Source organism: Anomaloglossus baeobatrachus, chromosome 2 (assembly GCF_048569485.1).
Source record: "Anomaloglossus baeobatrachus isolate aAnoBae1 chromosome 2, aAnoBae1.hap1, whole genome shotgun sequence".
Lineage (NCBI taxonomy): Eukaryota > Metazoa > Chordata > Amphibia > Anura > Aromobatidae > Anomaloglossus > Anomaloglossus baeobatrachus.
Window position 1 is genome coordinate 89,250,780 of NC_134354.1, and position 17,546 is coordinate 89,268,325.

General features: G+C 51.3%; 1 protein-coding gene across 1 annotated transcript in view; it reads right to left on the reverse strand.

Annotated features, from left to right (window-relative positions):
- Positions 1-17,546, reverse strand: part of TOMM70 (translocase of outer mitochondrial membrane 70) — a 105,863-nt gene that overhangs the window by 55,328 nt on the left and 32,989 nt on the right. The window contains exon 3 of the mRNA XM_075335150.1: positions 2,548-2,674. Within this exon, the coding sequence (XP_075191265.1) occupies positions 2,548-2,674 (127 nt within the window). The remainder of the gene's footprint in view (positions 1-2,547; positions 2,675-17,546) is intronic.

Below are 17,546 nucleotides of genomic sequence, written 5' to 3' on the forward strand. Positions count from 1 at the left end.
AATATGCACACCAGCCTCGCTCAGCCTCATCAGGTATTCTATTGTATTAATGATCTGTATACAGTGTGTCCACCCATATCCTGTCCACCGCCATTAACTTGAGAACGGCGGCAGCTATAGGCATAGCAGTGGTGTCTAGGTATAGTAAAGTAGCCATGCACTACGCAATGAAACCACCTATAGCGCCACCTGGTGGAAAACAATGGAGTTAGCATTTTTATCTCGAAAACTTAACGAGATAGAGAAAAACAGTGAATTAAAAAATTGTAGGGCATCATCGATTCAATACGAATTGACACCTTGCATACAGAAATGCTATGATATGAAACCCATGGCCCCCCAAAAACATTGAATGCTGGTCACGCATATGACGCTCATTTAACTTTGATGCTCAAAGTGGCCCCCGTCAGCTGCAATGCACATCTGGACTCTGCACAGCATACTGTATCTTGCTGCAGGTTGTGCAATATGGTAGGTGACACATTTGCACAAGCATCTGTGATACGTCGTCGTAGGTCCTGCAATGTTGGCGGAGGGGTCGCATACACCTTCTGTTTGATGTGACTTCACAGAAAGAAGTCCAATGGGGTCAGGTCAGGTGAGCGTGGAGGCCACTCCACACAGCCACCATACCCAATGACTTGTAGGAAGGTTTCCATGAGGTATCGCTTCACGTCCGCAGCCTTGTGAGTTTTACACGTTCTTATCATAGCATTTCGTTATGCAAGGTGTGGATTCGTATTGAATTGATGATGCCCTACAACTTAGTAATTCACTTTTTTTCTCTATCTGGTTCTGTTTCGAGATAAAAATGCTAACTCCATTGTTTTCCACCAGGTGGCGCTATAGGTGGTTTCATTGCGTAGCGCATGGCTATTTTACTATACCTAGATTCATTGCATAGCGCATGGCTACTTTACTATACCTAGACACCACTTCTATACCTATAGCAGACGCCGTTCTCAAGTTAATGGCGGTGGACAGGATATGGGTGGACACACTATGTCTGCACCTTGTTTGCCTAATGTGATTTATTATATAAAGCACCTCCCTTGGTATATTGCCACTACACCCGAGGAAGCTTAGCACAGTTAATAATGTAACGCATGGGGCAAGCAGTTGGCTGTAGGTCTCTCCTCTTTTAATACAGGAATAAGGGCCATTTACCTTTATTATCTCCCAGATACCATAATGTGAATCATGGACAGGTTTTGTGATGTTTAGTATATTATCTGGATTTTTGCTATCAATTGATATATATGCAATGTGTGTATTCACTTATATTATGCCCCCTTGTCTTGTATTGACAGGTTGGTCCCTGTACTTTGATTCTATTACGTATATATTAGTGAGCGATTTGGGTTATTTAGGCTGCATACACCACACATCTGTGTTCTGTTTTTAAGATTTTTAATAGTGTTGCTATCTAATGAACTTTTTTGATAAACAAATGCAGGCAATAGTATATTGGGTATTTACTAGGTTCCAGTGCCCTATAGACAGCTTGTTTTTTCCATAAGGATTTTTGTGTGGAGCACAGCACCATTGGCTATTTCACCATTAAAATTTGGCTAGTAGTGCCGACCCCACCTCCTTTTCTCTACTGTCAGAGCTCGGAGCAGTCACTGCGCAGTTGTCACACACCGGAGCTTCATACAGCTGCCGGCAAAAGACTAACAATAAGAAGATTTCTGCCAGGAGGATCATCCCTAGAGTGTACGGAAGGACAACCGACAGCAGCGAGAAGCATGTACTGCTATAATCGTCTGCTGAGGAAAGGGTAAGGAGTGACCGCCGGGGAGGTGGGGGACACAAGATTTACTTACAGAACATAAAAACCCTCCTGTGACTAACAGAAGCGCTAATCTTACTAATGGAGAGAGCAATAACTCAAGTGATGGGTGCATGTTTGGACTCCATACATGCAGTGTATTTATACCATTTTTTCTCTTAAAGGGGAAGATCACTCGGCAACCAACAGCTTTATGGTTAGACAAAATTGTGCGTCCAGTGGCCACCGTTAATGAAATGTAGATTCAGCCGCAACGTTTGGTCTTACCGTAAGGCATTGTGTGCACGCTGCATTTTTGGTGCAATCTGTTGCCCAAATCTGCATCTTTATACCAAAGTCAATGAGAATTCTTAAGTGCTGTGCACATGTTGCTTCTTTTTTCCTTGCAGTTTGGATGCAGAAAAAGGAAGCAGCATGTCAATTGTTCATGCCTTTTATTTTAGCCATTCTAGGCAATGATTTCACTAAAAAATGCATGGTAGAAAAATGTATGCTTTTTTTGGTACATTTTCTGCCACAAGGTGCAGTTTTTGGTACAAAAAAAAAATAAATTCTGCAACTAAAAACTGAGTGTAAGCATATGGCCTAATGAGCTCCAATTGCTCCCTAACAAAAAAAAAAAAAAAAAAAAAAGAAAAAAGTATGGTTTGGGTGATACGTGTCTATGCTGACTTGTAAATATGGACTCCGGGTCCTAAACTTTAATATATTTTCTGCAGATGTGAAGAAACTAGTAATTGAAGTGAAGGACCGACCTTCTAAGCACTCTTTCTTGTTGTCAAGCCTTTCATGCGCTTTTGCCCGTCGGAATAGGGCTTTCACATACTTGGGATTTAGTTCCACTGCTTTGGTGCAGTCCTGTACGACTTCTTTCCACGTTTGCTGGAAAAAAAAAAGGAAAGTGTAAAGAAGGGAATTTTGTTTACTTACCGTAAATTCCTTTTCTTCTAGCTCTAATTGGGAGACCCAGACAATTGGGTGTATAGGCTATGCCTCCGGAGGCCGCACAAAGTACTACACTTAAAAGTGTTAGGCCCCTCCCCTTCTGCCTATACACCCCCCGTGCTCCCACGGGCTGCTCAGTTTTGGTGCAAAAGCAAGAAGGAGGAAAAAATAATTATAAACTGGTTTAAAGTAACTTCAATCCGAAGGAAACTCGGAGAACTGAAACCATTCAACATGAACAACATGTGTACACAAAAAAACAGGGGCGGGTGCTGGGTCTCCCAATTAGAGCTAGAAGAAAAGAAATTTACGGTAAGTAAACAAAATTCCCTTCTTCTTTTTCGCTCTACTGGGAGACCCAGACAATTGGGACGTCTAAAAGCAGTCCCTGGGTGGGTAAAATAATACCTCGTAAGAGAGCCGTAAAACGGCCCTTTCCTACAGGTGGGCAACCGCCGCCTGAAGGACTCGTCCACCTAGGCTGGCATCCGCCGCAGCATAGGTATGCACCTGATAGTGCTTCGTGAAAGTGTGCAGGCTCGACCAGGTAGCCGCCTGACACACCTGTTGAGCCGTAGCCTGGTGCCTCAAAGCCCAGGACGCTCCCACGGCTCTGGTAGAATGGGCCTTCAGCCCTGAGGGAACCGGAAGCCCAGCCGAACGGTAAGCTTCGATAATTGGCTCCTTGATCCACCGAGCCAGGGTTGATTTGGAAGCCTGTGACCCTTTACGCTGGCCAGCGACAAGGACAAAGAGTGCATGCGAGCGGCGCAGGGGCGCCGTACGAGAAATGTAGAGTCTGAGTGCTCTCACCAGATCTAACAAGTGCAAATCCTTTTCACATTGGTGAACTGGATGAGGATAAAAAGAGGGTAAGGAAATATCCTGATTGAGATGAAAGGGGGATACCACCTTAGGGAGAAATTCCGGAACCGGACGCAGAACCACCTTGTCCTGGTGAAACACCAGGAAAGGGGTTTTGCATGACAGCGCTGCTAGCTCAGACACTCTCCGAAGAGAAGTGACTGCTACTAGAAAAACCACTTTCTGCGAAAGTCGTGAGAGGGAGATATCTCTCATTGGCTCGAATGGTGGTTTCTGAAGAACCATCAGCACCCTGTTTAGATCCCAGGGTTCTAACGGCCGCTTGTAAGGTGGAACGATGTGACAAACTCCCTGCAGGAACGTGCGTACCTGTGGAAGTCTAGCTAGGCGCTTCTGGAAAAACACAGAGAGCGCTGAAAGTTGTCCCTTAAGGGAACCGAGCGACAAACCCTTTTCCAGTCCAGATTGAAGGAAGGACAGAAAAGTAGGTAATGCAAATGGCCAGGGAGAAAAACCCTGAGCAGAGCACCACGACAGGAAAATTTTCCACGTCCTGTGATAAATCTTGGCGGACGTTGGTTTCCTAGCCTGTCTCATAGTGGCAATGACTTCTTGAGATAACCCTGAAGACGCTAGGATCCAGGACTCAATGGCCACACAGTCAGGTTGAGGGCCGCAGAATTCAGATGGAAAAACGGCCCTTGAGACAGCAAGTCTGGTCGGTCTGGTAGTGCCCACGGTTGGCCGACCGTGAGATGCCACAGATCCGGGTACCACGACCTCCTCGGCCAGTCTGGAGCGACGAGGATGGCGCGGCGGCAGTCGGCCCTGATCTTGCGTAACACTCTGGGCAACAGTGCCAGCGGAGGAAACACATAAGGGAGCTGAAACTGCGACCAATCCTGAACTAAGGCGTCTGCCGCCAGAGCTCTGGGATCTTGAGACCGTGCCATGAACGTTGGTACCTTGTTGTTGTGCCGGGACGCCATGAGGTCGACGTCCGGCACCCCCCAGCGGCAACAGATCTCCTGAAACACGTCCGGGTGAAGGGACCATTCCCCTGCGTCCATGCCCTGGCGACTGAGATAATCTGCTTCCCAGTTTTCCACGCCTGGGATGTGAACTGCGGATATGGTGGAGGCCGTGGCTTCCACCCACATCAAAATCCGCCGGACTTCCTGGAAGGCTTGTCGACTGCGTGTGCCGCCTTGGTGGTTGATGTATGCCACCGCTGTAGAATTGTCCGACTGAATTCGGATCTGCTTGCCTTCCAGCCACTGCTGGAACGCTTTCAGGGCAAGATACACTGCCCGAATTTCCAGAACATTGATCTGAAGCGAGGACTCTTGTCGGGTCCACGTACCCTGAGTCCTGTGGTGGAGAAAAACCGCTCCCCACCCTGACAGACTTGCGTCCGTCGTGACTACTTCCCAGGATGGGGGTAGGAAGGATTTCCCCTTCGATAATGAAGTGGGAAGAAGCCACCACCGAAGGGAAGCTTTGGTCGCCTGAGAGAGGGAGACGGTCCTGTCGAGGGACGTCGGCTTCCTGTCCCATTTGCGTAGGATGTCCCATTGAAGAGGACGCAGGTGAAACTGCGCGAAAGGGACTGCTTCCATTGCTGCCACCATCTTCCCCAGGAAGTGCATGAGGCGCCTCAAGGGGTGTGACTGGCCTTGAAGGAGAGATTGTACCCCTGTCTGTAGTGACCGCTGCTTGATCAGCGGAAGCTTCACTATCGCTGAGAGGGTATGAAACTCCATGCCAAAGTATGTGAGCGATTGGGCCGGTGTCAGATTTGACTTTGGAAAATTGATGATCCACCCGAAACTCTGGAGAGTCTCCAGGGTAGCGTCGAGGCTGTGTTGGCATGCCTCTAGAGAGGGTGCCTTGATCAACAGATCGTCCAAGTACGGGATCACCGAGTGACCCTGAGAATGGAGGACCGCTACTACAGTAGCCATAACCTTGGTGAAAACCCGTGGGGCTGTTGCCAGGCCGAATGGCAGTGCCACGAACTGCAGGTGTTCGTTTCCTATGGCGAAGCGCAAGAAGCGCTGGTGCTCTGGGGCAATCGGAACGTGGAGATAAGCATCTTTGATATCGATCGATGCAAGGAAATCTCCTTGGGACATTGAGGCGATGACGGAGCGAAGGGATTCCATCCGGAACCGCCTGGTCTTTACGTGTTTGTTGAGAAGTTTCAGGTCTAGGACAGGACGGAAAGACCCGTCCTTCTTTGGGACCACAAACAAGTTGGAGTAAAAACCGTGGCCCTGTTGATGAAGAGGAACAGGGACCACCACTCCTTCTGCCTTCAGAGTGCCCAGCGCCTGCAGAAGAGCCTCGGCTCTCTCGGGAGGCGGAGAAGACCTGAAGAATCGAGTCGGGGGACGAGAGATGAACTCTATCTTGTAACCGTGAGACAGAATGTCTCTCACCCAGCGGTCTTTTATTTGTGGCAGCCAGGCGTCGCAAAAGCGGGAGAGCCTGCCACCGACCGAGGATGCTACTAGAGGAGGTCGAAAGTCATGAGGAAGCCGCCTTGTTAGCGGTGCCTCCAATGTTCTTTTTAGGACGTGACTTAGACCGCCATGCATCAGAGTTCCTTTGTTCTTTCTGAGACCTTTTGGACGAGGAGAATTGGGACCTGCCCGCGCCCCGAAAGGACCGAAACCTCGACTGCCCTCTCCTCTGTTGGGGAATGTTCTGTTTGGGCTGGGGTAAGGATGTATCCTTTCCCTTGGATTGTTTGATGATTTCATCCAGACGCTCGCCAAACAGCCTGTCGCCAGAAATTGGCAAACTGGTTAAGCGCTTTTTAGAAGCAGAATCTGCCTTCCATTCCCGTAGCCACAAGGCCCTGCGGAGTACCACCGAATTGGCGGTCGCCACCGCCGTACGGCTCACAGAGTCCAGGACAGCATTAATAGCGTAAGACGCAATTGCCGAGGTCTGGGTGGTAATGGATGCCACTTGTGGCGCGGCCGTGCATGTGGCTGCTTCAATTTGCGCTTGACCTGCTGAGATAGCTTGCAGCGCCCATACGGCTGCGAATGCTGGGGCAAAAGAAGCTCCGATAGCTTCATAGATGGATTTCAACCAGAGCTCCATCTGCCTGTCAGTGGCATCTTTGAGCGAGGCCCCATCTTCCACTGCAAGTATGGATCTAGCCGCCAGTCTGGAGATTGGAGGATCCACTTTGGGACATTGAGTCCAACCTTTAACCACGTCCGGGGGGAAAGGATAACGTGTATCCTTAAGGCGCTTAGAAAAACGCTTATCTGGACAAGCATGGTGATTCTGGATTGCCTCTCTGAAATCAGAGTGGTCTAGAAACATACTCTGTGTCCGCTTGGGAAACCTGAAACGAAATTTCTCCTGCTGAGAAGCTGACTCCTCCGCCGGAGGGGCTGAGGGAGAAATATCCAGCAACTGATGGATGGACGCAATAAGATCGTTTACTATGGCGTCCCCGTCTGGAGTATTAAGATTGAGAGCGCTCTCAGGATCAGAATCCTGATCAGCTGTCTCCGCATCATCAACCAAAGATTCCCCCCGCTGAGACCCTAAACAATATGATGTCGAGGGAAATTCTAAGCGAGCCCGCTTAGTCAATCTGGGGCTGGGGTCTAAGTCAGAACCCTCAGACTGGGATGTAGGAGATACCCCGGGAGGACATTGTTGGTCCAACTGAGGGGGGCCCGGGAACAACGATTCAACAGGGTCCCGTTGCTGAGATACCGGCCTGGACTGCAAGGCTTCTAGTATCTTAGCCATAGTCTCAGAGAGTTTAGCAAACTCAGTCCCCGTCACCTGGACAGTGCCAACAGGTGGCTCCCCCTGGGCCCCTCTTAGCATAGGCTCCGGCTGAAGAAGTGGCACAGGGGTCGAACACTGCACACAATGAGGGTCAGTGGAACCTGCCGGTAGTGGGGTCTTACAAGCGGCGCAGGCAGCATAATAAGCCTGTGTTTTGGCACCCCTGCCTTTTGTGGGCGCCATGCTATAGTTTTCCTTGAGTTACACAAAAGGGTATATAGCCAGAAAGCACTGTGCTCATACAGTGTAAAGTATATATGATACACAAATAATGTACCAATACCCTACAGCACCATGGGGCTAGCACCAACAGGTGCTGCTTACCAGCCGCCTAAAGCGGTTGTGAGGCCACCAGAGACCGTGTCTGGGTCTCCCAGGACTTGTCCCTCTTCTGCAGCGTCGGTGGAGCTGACAGGAATGGCTGCGGCGTCCTGACGAGATGAGGGAGCTGTGGGCGTGGCCGAGAAAGAGCGCGAACTGGTGCTCACACCGTGCACAGTGAGGGGGGTGGAGTATGTAAATCATACTCCAGCCCTCAGAGCTGCTCGCTCCGTGCAGCGTCCCGCCCTTCCCCCTGCCTGTCAGGGCTGAGGGCGGGAGAAAAGTAAACTAGGCCGCAAGGAAGCCGGGGACTCTAGTAATAAACGCGGCCGCCGTAAAAGCGCGGCCGGCGTGAAAGTCCCCGGCGAACTACAAGTCCCAGCCGCGCCGCATTGTCCCATGGCAGCGGCGGTTAGTGCGGTAGCCCTTACATATAAACACACTCAGCGACGCTGAGTGTGTAATGGCACATATAGACCCGGTCAGCGCCGCGGTCCCCGGTGCACTAGCACACCCAGCAAAGCTGAGGTGATGCCGTGCGCGGTCCCCACAGGGATACAGAGTACCTCCAAGATGCAGGGCAATGTCCCTGAACGATACTCGGCTCCTATCCATCAGGCTCCACAGGAGTTGTGGATGGAGCACGGTCTCAGTGCCTGGAGACCGGTAAGATCCCACTTCACCCAGAGCCCAGAGGGGGATGGGGAAGGAAAGCAGCATGTGGGCTCCAGCCTCCGTACCCGCAATGGATACCTCAACCTTAACAACACCGCCGACAAGAGTGGGGTGAGAAGGGAGCATGCTGGGGGCCCTATATGGGCCCACTTTTCTTCCATCCGACATAGTCAGCAGCTGCTGCTGACTAATCTGTGGAGCTGTGCTGTGCGTGTCTGACCTCCTTCGCACAAAGCAAAAAAAAACTGAGCAGCCCGTGGGAGCACGGGGGGTGTATAGGCAGAAGGGGAGGGGCCTAACACTTTTAAGTGTAGTACTTTGTGCGGCCTCCGGAGGCATAGCCTATACACCCAATTGTCTGGGTCTCCCAATAGAGCGAAAAAGAAAAATAAAAAGGAATCTATCAATGGATTAAGACAAAAAGTATAAAAAACAAATCTATTAGGGCAGGTGCAGACAGCTGTATATTTTCTCATCTGAAAAAATTAGGAGGCGCGCGCAGCCCAACCGAGCGCGCAGCCCATCCGAGCGCGCAGCCCAACCGAGCGCGCAGCCCAACCCAACCGAGCGCGCAGCCCAACCGAGCGCGCAGCCCGATCACACTGCCAGTAGAGTGTGATCAGATTTTCTTGGATGACAAGAAGATGAAGAAAATGAAGGGAATTTTGTTTACTTACCGTAAATTCCTTTTCTTCTAGCTCCAATTGGGAGACCCAGACAATTGGGTGTATAGCTACTGCCTCCGGAGGCCGCACAAAGTACTACACTTAAAAGTGTAAGGCCCCTCCCCTTCTGGCTATACACCCCCCCGTGGGAGCACGGGTCCTTCAGTTTTAGTGCAAAAGCAAGAAGGAGGAAAGCCAATAACTGTTTCAAAAACAAATTCAATCCGATAAACAATATCGGAGAACGTAAGTTATTAACATGAACAACATGTGCACCCGAAAAACAAATACCCTCAGAAAAACAGGGCGGGTGCTGGGTCTCCCAATTGGAGCTAGAAGAAAAGGAATTTACGGTAAGTAAACAAAATTCCCTTCTTCTTTTTCGCTCCTAATTGGGAGACCCAGACAATTGGGACGTCCAAAAGCAGTCCCTGGGTGGGTAAAATAATACCTCGCGATCGGGCTGTCAGGCAGCTCTTTCTTACAGGTGGGCCACCGCCGCCTGCAGGACTTGTCTACCTAGGCTGGCATCCGCCGAAGCGTAGGTATGCACCTGATAATGCTTGGTGAAAGTGTGCAGACTCGACCAGGTAGCCGCCTGGCACACCTGCTGAGCCGTAGCCTGATGCCGTAATGCCCAGGACGCACCCACGGCTCTGGTAGAATGGGCCTTCAGTCCAGAAGGAGTCGGAAGCCCAGCAGAACGGTAGGCGTGAAGAATTGGTTCCTTGATCCACCGCGCAAGGGTGGATTTGGAAGCTTGCGACCCTTTATGCTGACCAGCGACCAGGATAAAGAGTGCATCCGAACGGCGCAGAGACGCCGTGCGGGAAATGTAGATCCTGAGTGCTCTCACCAGGTCCAACAGATGCAAACCCTTTTCAAATTGGTGAACTGGATGCGGACACAAAGATGGTAAAGTGATATCCTGATTGAGATGAAAGGAAGATACCACCTTGGGAAGAAACTCTGGAATTGGACGCAGTACTACCTTGTCTTGGTGAAACACCAGGAAGGGAGATTTGCAAGATAACGCCGCCAGCTCTGACACTCTCCGAAGAGACGTGACCGCCACCAGAAAAGCCACTTTCTGTGAAAGCCGAGAAAAGGAAATCTCCTTCATAGGCTCGAAAGGTGGCTTCTGGAGAGCAATCAGAACCTTGTTCAGATCCCAGGGTTCCAATGGCCGCTTGTAAGGGGGAACGATATGACAAACCCCTTGCAGGAACGTGCGTACCTTAGGAAGTCGCGCCAGGCGCTTCTGAAAGAATACGGATAGCGCAGAGACTTGTCCTTTAAGGGAGCTAAGCGACAAACCTTTTTCCAACCCAGACTGCAGGAAGGAAAGAAAAATAGGCAATGCAAATGGCCAGGGAGAAACTCCCTGAGCAGAGCACCAAGATAAGAATATCTTCCACGTTCTGTGGTAGATCTTGGCGGAGGATGGTTTCCTAGCCTGTCTCATGGTGGCAACAACATCATGAGATAAACCTGAGGTCCCTAGGATCCAGGACTCAATGGCCACACAGTCAGGTTCAGGGCCGCAGAATTCAGATGGAAAAACGGCCCTTGAGACAGCAAGTCTGGACGGCCTGGTAGCGCCCACGGTTGTCCTACCGTGAGATGCCACAGATCCGGGTACCACGACCTCCTTGGCCAGTCTGGAGCGACGAGAATGGCGCAACGGCAGTCGGACCTGATTTTGCGGAGCACTCTGGGCAACAATGCCAGAGGTGGGAACACATAAGGTAGTCGGAACTGCGACCAATCCTGAACTAAGGCGTCTGCCGCCAGAGCTCGGTGATCGTGAGACCGTGCCATGAAAACTGGGACCTTGTTGTTGTGCCGTGACGCCATCAGGTCGACGTCCGGCATCCCCCAGCGGCGACAGATCTCCTGAAACACGTCCGGGTGAAGGGACCATTCCCCTGCGTCCATGCCCTGGCGACTGAGAAAGTCTGCTTCCCAGTTTTCCACGCCTGGGATGTGAACTGCGGATATGGTGGATGCTGTGTTTTCCACCCACGTCAGAATCCGCCGGACTTCTTGAAAGGCTTGTCGACTGCGTGTTCCCCCTTGGTGGTTGATGTACGCCACCGCTGTGGAATTGTCCGACTGAATCCGGATCTGCTTGCCCTCCAGCCACTGTTGGAAGGCTCGCAGAGCAAGATAGACTGCTCTGATTTCCAGAACATTGATCTGAAGGGTGGACTCTCTCTGAGTCCACGTACCCTGAGCCCTGTGGTGAAGAAACACTGCTCCCCACCCTGATAGGCTCGCATCTGTCGTGACCACCGCCCAGGATGGGGGTAGGAACGACTTTCCTTTTGACAATGAGGTGGGAAGAAGCCACCATCGGAGAGAGTCCTTGGTTGCCTGAGAGAGGGAGACATCCCTGTCGAGGGACGTCGACTTCCCGTCCCATTGGCGGAGAATGTCCCATTGTAGAGGGCGCAGATGAAACTGCGCGAAAGGGACTGCTTCCATTGCTGCCACCATCTTCCCTAGGAAATGCATGAGGCGCCTCAAGGAGTGGGACTGGTTCTGCAGGAGAGATTGCACCCCTGTCTGCAGAGAGCACTGCTTGTCCAGTGGAAGCTTCACTATCGCTGAGAGAGTATGAAACTCCATGCCAAGATATGTTAGTGATTGGGTCGGGGTTAGATTTGACTTTGAAAAGTTGATAATCCACCCGAAACTCTGGAGAGTCTTCAGTGCCACGTTCAGACTGTGTTGGCATGCCTCTTGAGAGGGTGCCTTTATAAGTAGATCGTCCAAATACGGGATCACGGAGTGACCCTGCGAGTGCAGGACAGCTACTACTGCTGCCATGACCTTGGTGAAGACCCGAGGGGCTGTTGCCAGCCCGAAAGGTAACGCTACGAACTGCAGGTGTTCGCTTTCTATAACGAAGCGTAGAAAACGCTGATGCTCTGGCGCAATCGGCACGTGAAGATAAGCATCTTTGATGTCTATTGATGCTAAGAAATCTCCTTGAGACATTGAGGCTATGACGGAGCGGAGAGATTCCATCCGGAACCTCCTGGTTTTTACGTGTTTGTTGAGCAACTTTAGATCCAGGACGGGCCGAAAGGACCCGTCCTTCTTTGGCACCACAAACAGATTGGAGTAAAAACCGTGACCTTGTTCCTGAAGAGGAACGGAAGTCACCACTCCTTCCGCCTTTAGAGCGGCCACCGCCTGCAGCAGAGCATCGGCTCGGTCGGGCGGTGGGGAAGTTCTGAAGAAACGAGTTGGAGGACGAGAGCTGAACTCTATCCTGTACCCGTGAGACAGAATGTCCCTCACCCAACGGTCTTTGACCTGTGACAGCCAAATGCCGCCAAAGCGGGAGAGCCTGCCACCGACCGAGGATGCGGAGAGATGAGGCTGAAAGTCATGAGGAAGCCGTCTTGGTAACGGTTCTTCCTGCTGTCTTTTTTGGGCGTGACTGCGTCCGCCAAGAATCTGAGCCTCTCTGATCCTTTTGAGTCCTCTTGGACGAGGAGAATTGGGACCTGCCTGAGCCTCGAAAGGACCGAAAACCAGACTGACCCCTCCTTTGTTGGGGCTTGTTTTGTCTGTGTTGAGGTAAGGATGAGTCCTTACCCTTGGAGTGTTTAATGATTTCATCCAAACGCTCCCCAAACAATCGGTCACGAGAAAAGGGCAAACTGGTTAAGCACTTCTTGGAAGCAGAATCTGCCTTCCATTCTCTCAACCACAGGGCTCTGCGCAAAACCACGGAGTTGGCTGACGCCACCGCCGTACGGCTCGTAGAGTCCAGGACAGCATTAATCGCGTAAGACGCGAATGCAGACATTTGAGAGGTCAATGGTGCCACCTGCGGGGCAGATGTACGTGTGACCGAGTCGACTTGTATAAGCCCAGCTGAAATAGCTTGGAGTGCCCATACGGCTGCGAAAGCTGGCGCCAACGACGCTCCAATAGCTTCATAGATGGATTTCAGCCAGAGCTCCATCTGCCTGTCAGTGGCATCTTTAAGTGCCGCTCCATCTTCTACTGCAACTAAGGATCTAGCTGCAAGCCTGGAGATTGGAGGGTCCACCTTGGGACACTGGGTCCAACCCTTGACCACGTCAGGGGGAAAAGGATAGCGTGTATCTTTAAGCCGTTTAGAAAACCGCTTCTCAGGATAAGCGTGGTGTTTCTGGATTGCATCTCTAAAGTCAGCGTGGTCCAGAAAAGTGCTTAATTTACGCTTGGGATATCTGAAATGGAATTTCTCCTGCTGTGAAGCTGCCTCCTCCTCAGTAGGAGCTGGCGGAGAAATATCTAACATCCTATTGATGGACGCTATAAGATCATTCACTATGGCGTCACCATCCGGTGTATCCAGATTGAGAGCGGACCCAGGATCAGAATCTTGATCAGTTACATCCGCCTCATCACCCATAGATTCGTCCCGCTGGGATCCTGACCAGTGAGACGAAGTTGAGGGCCCCTCATAACGAGCCCGCTTAGGTTGTCTGGGACTGTCGTCCGAGTCAGAATCGTCACCCTGGGGTGCATGTGACACCCCTGGAGCTTGGAAGTGTTCCAGCTGAGGGGGACCAGGGAGCAATGATGCCACAGTGTCCATGGTCTGAGTTACTGGTCTAGACTGCAATGTATCAAGAATCTTTGACATGGTCATAGACAATCTGTCAGCAAAAGCTGCAAACTCCGTTCCTGTCACCTGGACAGCATTCACAGGTGGTACACCCTGGGTCACGTCCAGCAGAGGCCCCGGCTGTGCAAGTTGCACAGGGGCCGAGCACTGCACACAATGGGGGTCAGTGGAACCTGCCGGTAGAGCAGCCCCACATGCGGTACAGGCAGCATATAATGTCTGTGCCTTGGCACCCTTGCGTTTTGCGGACGACATGCTGTTGCCTCCTTGTAATCTAGGAGGGGGTATAGCCGAGAATCACCAGCGACCGTACAGTACAAAGTATTTGCAAACACAAAATACTCAGTATACAAACGGCACAAGTGGGGGTGAGCCCTTGAGGGCTGCTTACCGCCCGCTGAACAGCGGGTATGAGGCCGTAGAATCCCGTGTCTGGGTCTCCCCTCTGCAGCTCAGCGTGCAGGCAGGAATGGCTGCCGGCGTTCTGTGAAGAGGGGCGGACCGTGGGCGTGCCACAAACAAAGAGCGGGAAACTGCGTCCTACTGTGCCTGGTGTGAGGGCTGGAGTATGTAAAAACGACTCCAGCCCTCAGCGCTGATGCTCTGTACAGCGTCCCGCCCTCCTCCTGACTGGCAGGTGCGGAGGCGGGAACGAACGAACTAGGCCGCAAAAGCCGGGGACTGTAGTAATAAGCGCGGCCGTGATATATGCACGGCCAGCGCGGAAGTCCCCGGCGCACCACAAGTCCCAGCCGCGTCGCAGTCCCAGCGGCCGGCGCGACCGTTCTCCCTGAGTCTACCCACTCAGCTAAGCTGAAGTGAGGAAATGGCACAAGCGCAGCAGCGCTGTTGTCCCCGGCGCACTAACACACCCAGCAATGCTGCGGTGTGCGCGCGTATGCACGGGGACACAGAGTACCTTGACGGAGCAGGGCCATGTCCCTGACGATACTCAGCTCCATATCCAGCGGCTTCTCCAGGGGCTGCGGATGGAGCACGGTCTCAGTGCCTGGAGACCGGTAAAATCCCACTTCGCCCAGAGCCCCAATGGGGATGGGGAAGGAATCAGCATGTGGGCTCCAGCCTCCGTACCCGCAATGGGTACCTCAACCTTAACAAGCACCACCGACAGAAAGTGGGGTGGGAAGGGAGCATGCTGGGGACCCTTGTATGGGTCCTCTTTTCTTCCATCCGACATAGTCAGCAGCTGCTGCTGACTAAACAGTGGAGCTATGCGTGCGTGTCTGACCTCCTTCGCACAAAGCAAAAAACTGGAGGACCCGTGCTCCCACGGGGGGGTGTATAGCCAGAAGGGGAGGGGCCTTACACTTTTAAGTGTAGTACTTTGTGCGGCCTCCGGAGGCAGTAGCTATACACCCAATTGTCTGGGTCTCCCAATTAGGAGCGAAAAAGAAAATCCTGTCAGCCCATAGAAATCGCACTGCACTCTGATGTTTTCCATGTACTCATTGACTAGCATAGCTGAGCGCAATTAAAATTGAATTACACTTGAGCATGCAGCAATCTTCCTTGCACGCACACTGTCCGAGGAAAAAAAGTAATCTGCATGAGCTTAAATTGGTATTGTCACATCCTTAACAATCCAATATATTAAAGTGAACCTGTCAGATGCAATCTAGACCCAGACCCACGAGCAGTTCTTGGTGCATATTTCTAATACCTGCCTAAGAGTCCCTGTATCTAGTAACAACCATAAAGATATCTTTAGAAAAAGTATTTCTAAAGATCTTTTATCATATGCTGATGAGGCCAGGGACTAGTCGCAAGGGCGTGATTTCCCCTGGCTTCTAGGCCTCTTAGCATGTAATCCTGTGGGCGTGCTAATATGCTGATGAATGCGCAGTGTCAGAGGATGGTTGCGCTTACCTCTCATCTGGCATCGTGTCAGAGTCCTTAGTTTCGGCTCAATGCGCATGACCAAAAGTCTAGGATCATGTGCACTGAGCCGAAATCCAGAACTCGGAAGTAGTAGCAGCAGATGTGAGTGCGACCATCCTGACACTGCGCACTCATCAGCATGTTAGCACACCCACAGGAGCATACTAACATGCTAAGGGGCCGACTAGCCAAGGGAACTAATGCTCTTGTGACTAGTCTCTGACCTCATTAGTGTATACAGGGGCGGTTAGGCAGGGATTAGCAATATGCACCCAGAGCTGCTCGTGGTTATGGGTGTATATTGCACCTGACAGGTTCCCTTTAAAGAAGGGAATTTTGTTTACTTACCGTAAATTCCTTTTCTTCTAGCTCCAATTGGGAGACCCAGACAATTGGGTGTATAGCTACTGCCTCCGGAGGCCACACAAAGTATTACACTTAAAAGTGTAAGGCCCCTCCCCTTCTGGCTATACACCCTCCCGTGGGATCACGGGCTCCTCAGTTTTAGTGCAAAAGCAAGAAGGAGGAAAGCCAATAACAGTTTTAAAGACAAATTCAATCCGAAGAAACATCGGAGAACTGAAACTATTCAACATGAACAACATGTGTACCCGAAAAAACCAAAAATCCCTAAGAAAACAGGGCGGGTGCTGGGTCTCCCAATTGGAGCTAGAAGAAAAGGAATTTACGGTAAGTAAACAAAATTCCCTTCTTTGTCGCTCCATTGGGAGACCCAGACAATTGGGACGTCCAAAAACAGTCCCTGGGTGGGTAAAAGAATACCTCGTGATAGGGCTGTCAAACAGCCCTGTCCTACAGGTGGGCAACCGCCGCCTGAAGGACTTGTCTACCTAGGCTGGCGTCCGCCGAAGCGTAGGTATGCACCTGATAATGCTTGGTAAAGGTGTGCAGACTCGACCAGGTAGCCGCCTGGCACACCTGCTGAGCCGTAGCCTGGTGCCGTAATGCCCAGGACGCACCCACGGCTCTGGTAGAATGGGCCTTCAGCCCTGAAGGAACCGGAAGCCCCGCAGAACGGTAGGCTTCAAGAATTGGTTCCTTGATCCACCGAGCCAGGGTGGATTTGGAAGCTTGCGACCCTTTACGCTGACCAGCGACAAGGACAAAGAGTGCATCCGAGCGGCGTAAGGACGCCGTGCGGGAAATGTAGATTCTGAGTGCTCTGACCAGATCCAACGAATGCAAACCTTTCTCAAATTGATGAACTGGATGAGGACACAAGGAAGGCAATGTGACATCCTGATTGAGATGAAAGGGGGATACCACCTTAGGGAGAAACTCAGGAATCGGGCGTAGAACCACCTTGTCCTGGTGAAACACCAGAAAGGGAGATTTGCATGAGAGCGCCGCTAGCTCGGACACTCTCCGAAGAGACGTGACCGCTACTAGAAAGGCTACTTTCTGTGAAAGACGAGAAAGGGAAACATCCTTCATAGGCTCGAAAGGCGGCTTCTGGAGGGCAATTAGAACCTTGTTCAGATCCCAGGGCTCTAACGGCCGCTTGTAAGGAGGGACGATATGACAAACTCCTTGCAGGAACGTGCGTACCTGAGTAAGTCGTGCTAGGCGTTTCTGAAAAAATACAGATAGCGCTGAGACTTGTCCTTTAAGGGAACTGAGCGACAAACCTTTTTCCAACCCGGATTGCAGGAAGGAAAGAAAAGTAGGCAATGCAAAAGGCCAGTGAGAAACTCCCTGAGCAGCGCACCAAGATAAGAATATCTTCCACGTCCTGTGGTAGATCTTGGCGGAGGATAGTTTTCTAGCCTGTCTCATGGTGGTAATAACCTCTCGAGATAATCCTGAAGACGCTAGGATCCAGGACTCAATGGCCACACAGTCAGGTTCAGGGCCGCCGAATTCAGGTGGAAAAACGGCCCTTGAGATAGCAAGTCTGGTCGTTCTGGTAGTGCCCATGGTTGGCCTACCGTGAGGTGCCACAGATCTG